The sequence below is a fragment of the Gossypium arboreum genome, chromosome 1 (assembly GCF_025698485.1).
Source record: "Gossypium arboreum isolate Shixiya-1 chromosome 1, ASM2569848v2, whole genome shotgun sequence".
Classification (NCBI taxonomy): Eukaryota; Viridiplantae; Streptophyta; class Magnoliopsida; order Malvales; family Malvaceae; genus Gossypium; species Gossypium arboreum.
In genome coordinates this window covers 41,818,059-41,825,105 of record NC_069070.1, presented here as the reverse complement: position 1 = coordinate 41,825,105, position 7,047 = coordinate 41,818,059, and the positions used below count along the sequence as shown (strand labels likewise).

General features: G+C 30.9%; 1 protein-coding gene across 2 annotated transcripts; it reads left to right on the top strand.

Annotated features, from left to right (window-relative positions):
• The first annotated feature begins 1,454 nt into the window (after positions 1-1,454).
• Positions 1,455-5,851, top strand: LOC108477233 (uncharacterized protein At2g02148). 2 transcript variants are annotated; one of them, XM_017779724.2, is made up of 9 exons: positions 1,455-1,593; positions 1,793-2,003; positions 2,096-2,222; positions 2,638-2,985; positions 3,072-3,234; positions 3,671-3,794; positions 4,102-4,164; positions 4,999-5,256; positions 5,438-5,851. In XM_017779724.2, the coding sequence occupies exons 2-9, from the start codon at positions 1,842-1,844 to the stop codon at positions 5,537-5,539; spliced, it is 1,347 nt and encodes a 448-aa protein (XP_017635213.1). In that variant the 5' UTR covers positions 1,455-1,593; positions 1,793-1,841; the 3' UTR covers positions 5,540-5,851. The 2 variants fall into 2 exon arrangements, with proteins under 2 accessions (XP_017635213.1, XP_017635214.1); XM_017779725.2 differs by lacking the exon at positions 1,455-1,593 and having other exon boundaries at positions 1,604-2,007.
• The last annotated feature ends 1,196 nt before the right edge of the window (positions 5,852-7,047 follow it).

Below are 7,047 nucleotides of genomic sequence, written 5' to 3'. Positions count from 1 at the left end.
TAATTTCATTATAAGTTTGATTCCCATTCTATTGATATCAATATTATCAATTAATCAATCAATATATCATTTCCTACATAGCATAACATGAATCATCTCAATTCCAAGCCAATTTCACAATTTCACTAAGTTATACTATTTTCAATTTTATTCAATTTAATCATCTATCTCGAAAATCAGTCAAATCCATATCAATATGATTCATTCAATCATAATCAACTATAAATTCATTAGATATCTCAAATTGCAATTCACGATATTCAATTTATCAAGAATTTATCATTTCTTTACGATTTAGTCCATATCTTATCTTTTGTATCAAGTTGTAAACAATTCAAATTACCGTCAAACATACACAAATTTATAATTCAAATATATAACAATTTAAATACAAACATACTATATAAACTTACTTGACAAAATTAGCAATTAAGTTGAAACTTTAAGGACTAATTTTATTTTTTCCTGATTAGTTTCTTATTTGATCCAATTTCCAATCTATCCAATTTTGTAACCGAATATGAAACATGTCTTTGAGTTTTCTCTCCTCCAAGATTCTGCAAGAAAGAAGATGAAAATAAATATGATAACTTTATCCTTTTAATTTGTCTTTTATAGTTAGATTAATGATTAATTAACCTTATTTTAATTAATTAAACATAATTAACTTAACTAATCAAGCCATTAACATTATATAGTGGATTCTTCTACCACTTTCCACTATCAAATATAAATAAAAGGTCCAATTGCTCATTTGGTCCTTTAGCAATTTAAAAATCATTAACAATTGAACTTTTTCAATTTTTACGATTTAGCCCTTATAACTTAATTAATTATTCATTCATCAAAATCAAGGGACTAAATTTTAATTAACTTTTATGCTAACATTACAAATATTAAATAAAAATATTTACAGACTCAATCATCGAAAATAAAATTTTACAACAGTCATTTTCGACACTACTAAAAATTGAATTGTTACAACTCATGCACCAAAAGAATGCTATTCTAATCTCAACCTTGAACAACTTGGGACTCTCGGCACTAAAATGTAAATTACCTCCAGTAACATTTATATATACTATATTATGACATACCTATTATATAGATGAAAATATTAACGTAACAATTTTATAAGCAATTTGATAGCTAAATATGACTTGAATTGAAATAGTAAGATTAAATTAGTAAAAGTCATGATAATTTAGATTCAGTTTTTGTTATTTTCATTTTTATTATGTATATATATTTTTAAAGTTTATCAAATTACAAAAGATATAAATACTTTTAAAAATATATATTTTTTATAAAAAACTTTTAATAATTTTTAATTAATTGATTAGTGATATCAATCTAATTATTTATTTATATGCGTTATAGAGTATCAATAAAACCATACTTTTTTAAAAAATAAATAAATTTTAAAAATTGATGGAAAATAAGAAAATAAGGACAACAGCGGCGCCGAGAGCAAAATAAACAAAGTAGCTTATGAAAAGGAGATAAATAAATAAAAAAAAAAGGAAAAAAAGAGTAAAACCCTAGTGGTTTGGGAAGAGGTGTGGAGAGAAAAGACCGAGGCTTGGGTTTCAGGTGTGGTTTCAGGCTTGGATTTTTTTGTTCTTCCCTTTTTCTTCTGTAAATAGCCGTTAAAAAAATAAAAAACCTTTGGCCCTTCCTCCTCTCCTTTCCCGCAATCCAACCAGAGAAAAGAAGAAAACCCTAAAGCTTGCTAGTTGATACCATCATGGCTTTTTCTCTAATAGTGTTTCTCTGTCTTTGCTTTTGGCAGCCTAAAACAACGAAGCGAAAGAAGAAAGTGTTGAATTAAAAATAAAAGGATGGGGAGTAGACTTCCAGTCCAGCACTATAGTAATTCCTTCATCCCCACCTCTCTTCACGACCTCAACACCGTTGATTCTCGACCTTCTGAAATCGACGCCGTTGATGCCACTGATGCTTTGGATCACCACGATCACGCCCATCCCGATTCCACTACTGTTGTCTGTATACTATCATTTCTTCTTCTTCTTTTTTTCCCTTTTTTATTAAAAAAAAATTTAATGATCTTTTTTTTTTTTAAATTTGGTACCAGGAGTGTTTGCATGAATCTTATAGAAATTCTTTGCCAATTCATGGCGTTGGAGCGGAGGAAGAAGATCGGTCTAGCTTAGACAATGCTGATTCTTCCAGAGGAGCTTTCAGTATTTTGACAATTGAAGGTATAGACAAATTTTGATTTAATTCTTTAGGCTTCAGTTGCTGCTTTTATTTATCTAGGTATTTCTTGATACTGTTCCACTTTTAATTTATTTTTTTCTGCTTCCTGAAAATTTTGCTTTAAATAGAATGCAATCGACTAAAATGCAGTACTAATTTTAACATAATTATTTTGTTCTTTATAAAAACAATTCTCTGAATTTTTCTCTTGAAAATAAGTTTTCATATTGTAATTCTTTAAGAGTATTTTTGGCTTTTCGAATCCGTATGCTAGTTTTGCTCTTTTTTTTTTCTTACGAAAAAAGTCAGTATTAAAAATAAAAAGCAAACTGTTTTAGACTTTGAAATTGGTTTTAAATTCTGTGAATAGAGATTGACTATTTTTTTTTCCAAAATTGGACTTTTTTTAAATCACAGATGTTTCACCTATTGAATCAGCAAGGGCCAGATTTTTGCAAATCATATTGGATAACTTTATTAATGACCATGTGATTGAAGTGGTTGATAACGAGTCACCTGTGGAATATAATGCTCAGTCAGGACAAGAGAAACTGAATAAGAGAAAGACAGGAGATATACAATATGAAGGCGATCCTAGGTTTGCTTTGCCCTTAATGTATGTTGCCAATTTGTATGAAACTTTAGTTAAAGATGTAAACTTGAGGATTGCTTCCTTGAATGGCATTCGTGATAAGACCATTGGGGTAGCGCTTGAAGCTGCTGGTGGATTGTACAGAAGGTTGGCTAAAAGATTCCCTAAAAAAGGTAGCATGTTCTTTTGCGCCATTTTATGAGGATAATATCTTGTTGCATTTCTTGAAAAAATAATCTGGCCCTTTAATTCATATTAGGTTCTTATATGTATAAAAGAAGAGAACTTGCAACTTCTAACGAAACAAGGACAAGGTTTCCAGAACTAGTTATACAAGAAGAAAAGAGAGTTCGTTTTGTAGTTGTCAATGGTTTGGATATTGTCGAGAGACCAAATAATGTGCCTGTTGAGGATTCTGAGTGGTAAGTTCTTCCTATGGATTTGTTTTCTTTGCATCTGATTTCTGTCTTGGTCTTTATCAGCATCACTCCATTTATTTTACTAGTTTGTCAGTGCATGTGTCTGCTATTTCTTATTTATTTGACTAATTGATCCTCCCTAAGGAGATCTGCATATGCTCCTTCGATGAGTTGCATAAGAATCAACTTATTGCTTTCCGCTAATCAAAATTCAAAAGTTAGCTGGATTCTCATGACATGACTCACTTGGTTGTATCTAAGTTTCCATTTACTAGCTGGATTCTCATAATATGGGTTAGTGCATGGATAACTTTTTCTCTTTTCCATGCATTAGAGACTTCCTTAACAGCTGACAGGTTGGACATTTGGACTTTGAGGATTTTGAGTGGCTTTTTTCCAATGTTCTGACTCCCTTTGACTATGTCTTTATTTGCTCAAGGTTTAAACGGCTAACAGGTCGGAATGAGGTTGCTATCTCTGCTCAAGACTACAAGTTTTATTCTCCAAGGCACAAGTATAGGCGTGTCACATCAAACACAGTATCTAACATCCCTGCTTTGCCTGTAAGCTTTGTACCTTCTTTTCCAACTTGATTCTTAATCTTTGAACAATAAGGTCCACTGGATATTTCTGGAAATCTAATTTCCAATATTCCTTAAAACTCTTTAGAATTTATGAGTTAGGTCCAAGCTATGGAAATATGGCATAAAATCACTTAATACATACTATAAAGGTGCATTTATCTGTTTAAGGATTTAAAGGTAATGTTAAGGATTCTCTCTCTCTCTCTCTCTCTCTCTCATTGTAAGTAAAATATCTATTTGTTTGCCCATGAAATATATGATGTTGTAATCATTTATATTTTTGCAGGCATTCTCTGGCACTGACAGTTCTCCTTTGTCTAATGCACAAGGGTTTCACACCGTCAATGAAGTAAGCTCTTTGCTGATAAGCGTTGTTTGGACAGGAGTTTCCATATAACTGCATTAAATTTAGCATGGAGAAGAGAATGTGTTTGTTTGTGTTTCTAAAAATAGAAATCTTGGAGTTTAGAAGTAAATAGATAAGAAATTATATATACACTTACTTTCCTTTTCTTGTTTCTGAAAATGGATAAGCTCTTTCTATTCTACTTGCTTAGCTAAACGAAGGAGGTTATTCCATATAAAATTTGGACGAGAAGGATAAAAAGCCCAGACAGGTCCTTTCTCCTCTTATGTTCAATTTCATATATTCTTCAGCAGGAGAATTTTCATGATTGGAGCCTCTTACAAATCCTAGAAGTTTTAAAAGGAAAAAATTTGAGGAGAAGAATTTTCTAGTTAGTCTTTTGTTCGTGGACCTTTTTTTTTTCTTTGAATTTAGGCATTCAGTTCGGTGAAGAATTTCAAGTTTTAAGTAATTAAATATGATAATCAGTTTATGAGTTCTAGCATCTGGAAACAACAGTGTCTGCAAGTTAATTTAGGCATCTCATGTTCTATGGTATTCGAAGATCAAAATGAAAATTGTTTGTAGTAAGTTGAACTTATATTAGACATTTATAGAACAGTTTAATGAAGAATTTGTTTGGATTATGAATTCTGGATATTTTCCGTGGCCTCTAACATTTGAAAAGGAGTGTTAAGTGCGTTGCAAGTAAATTCCAAATGTCTTACCTCCTATGAAAACATTCCAAATGACTTGGGTCAGCTATTTTAAACAGTATATAGTGCCACAAGTTGTAGTTGATATTGTTTTTTGGCTAAACTGTTTCAATTATTGCAGACTCAGCAGCAGACTCCTTCCAAGCATCATATACCAACAATGTCACATCAGCCCCAATTTCATCCTATTCACCAGAACCATCATCAACCAGTTCACCCAAACCAACATGGAGCTCATTTTCCCCAGACTCATCAATGTGGGCCACCATCCCACTTACCTGAAATTAGTCATGCTCACCAGTCACCAACCATGTCTCAACACATAGCTTGCTTACAACCCTTAACAGGAGGTCATGTTGGTGCACGCTTACATGTTATGGTGAGGGACTCTATTGGCCTTTTTCCAATCTTTAGTTTGCATGCTTGCACTTTGTTGTTTGTGTTTTATAATTTACATGCTTTAATGTCATTGCAAAAGCATAATAAAGGAATGTTTATGCATTTGTTGATAAAAAAAATCATTATATATACTGACCTCACGTGAAATGCTTACCTTTCAGCCTACAAATCCAGCGAAATACTGCGATGAATGTGGGGCACCTTACCTGAGGGAAACATCCAAGTTCTGTTCAGAATGTGGTATAAAGAGGTTAGGGATATGATGCAGTTCAACATGATTTATTTTGAATACCCAAAGTCAATAGGGATGTTTTATATTTGGTTTTTTGGTTGTTTCCAAATATCATCATTTAGTCATGAGGTTTAAGTAATTAGTTCCTGGAAGGATGCCCTCATAGTTTCTCAAGCTTAATGTGCTCTCCTTTGTATAAAAAGAATCTATTTATTATAGTTTAGTCTGGCAAAGAAAGCTGAGGCCATTATGCATATACATACTTTTTGAGGGTCAATTCTTGATGTGGTCTAAAATTTGTTTCATAATCTTTTGAGGAAAGATATGTCGTACTGTGGAAAAACTTGTGAGCTATTTTTTTATAAGCTACCAGGATTTTGCTGTAAGATACAGAATATTAAGGGTCCTGGAAAAGGATAATCATTGCTAATTGCTTAATGCTAACAACCATTTTCTTTGTTGTATATTATCAACTATGTTGCCATTCCCAATGGGGCAGGTATTGTTGTTCAGCCTGACTTGATTTTTACCCTTCACCTTTAACATCTTCTGAGAAAAGAAAAATTACATGATCTCGTCCTGCCTTAAAATATTACATAAATTTTTTATTTTATATTAATTCTTACAAGATTAAATAAGATATATTATAAAATTTTATAAAAATAATTAAAATGCTATAAAATCTTATTAAGTTTTGAAGTATATTTTAAGCCTATCTTGATCAGACCCCAAAATTTTAACCCGCCTTGCGCACTTTAAACAGTCAATGCTATCTACAACATAATATAATTAGTTTCCCATGTTGTTTTTGTCTTGATTTTTTTTCATAATATTATTTTTAATATCAACATAATACAATTAGAGAAAAATTTTGGATTTGTGTTGTTTTTGTGCTGTGACGTGTATATTTTATAGTAATTCAACTTAGATAAAATTTTGTGACATGATCTGTTCATGTTGTTTTTGTTATTTTGTGTGTTCAAAGCATCATAAATTTATATATTTTTGTTACATGCTAATAATCTATTTCATATAAAATTTGATGCATTCATCTATTCAGTTGTGTTCATGCTATTCTTTTGTTTAAACACGTTTTAAATTTTGTGAAAATTTACACATATATATTACAATTACAAATATATATTTAAAAAATTATAAAATAAAATTAAACCAATACAAAACATAAATAGATACAAAGTTAAATAAAATTCAGACTAAAACTCACAAAATAATTAGCAAGGCTTAAACAAAGGTACTAAAGAACCGAGGGCATCAACTTTTTACTAGCAATGTCAAGGACGTTTTAATTAGTTTCTCATTTTGTATTTAAATTAGGAATTTTAATTAATTAATTTTAATTTTATATTATTTACCAATTATCGAGCAGTCCTTTCAATGTTGGAATGCAAAGGACTGGTTCCTTTAAGAAATGATAACTGCATGCCATCCTGTCCTCCCATAACGGGGCCCATTTCCAATAAACAAGTTTCTTCCTATAAATTGATGGATCCCGTGTCTTGCAAACTATATTATACAAAC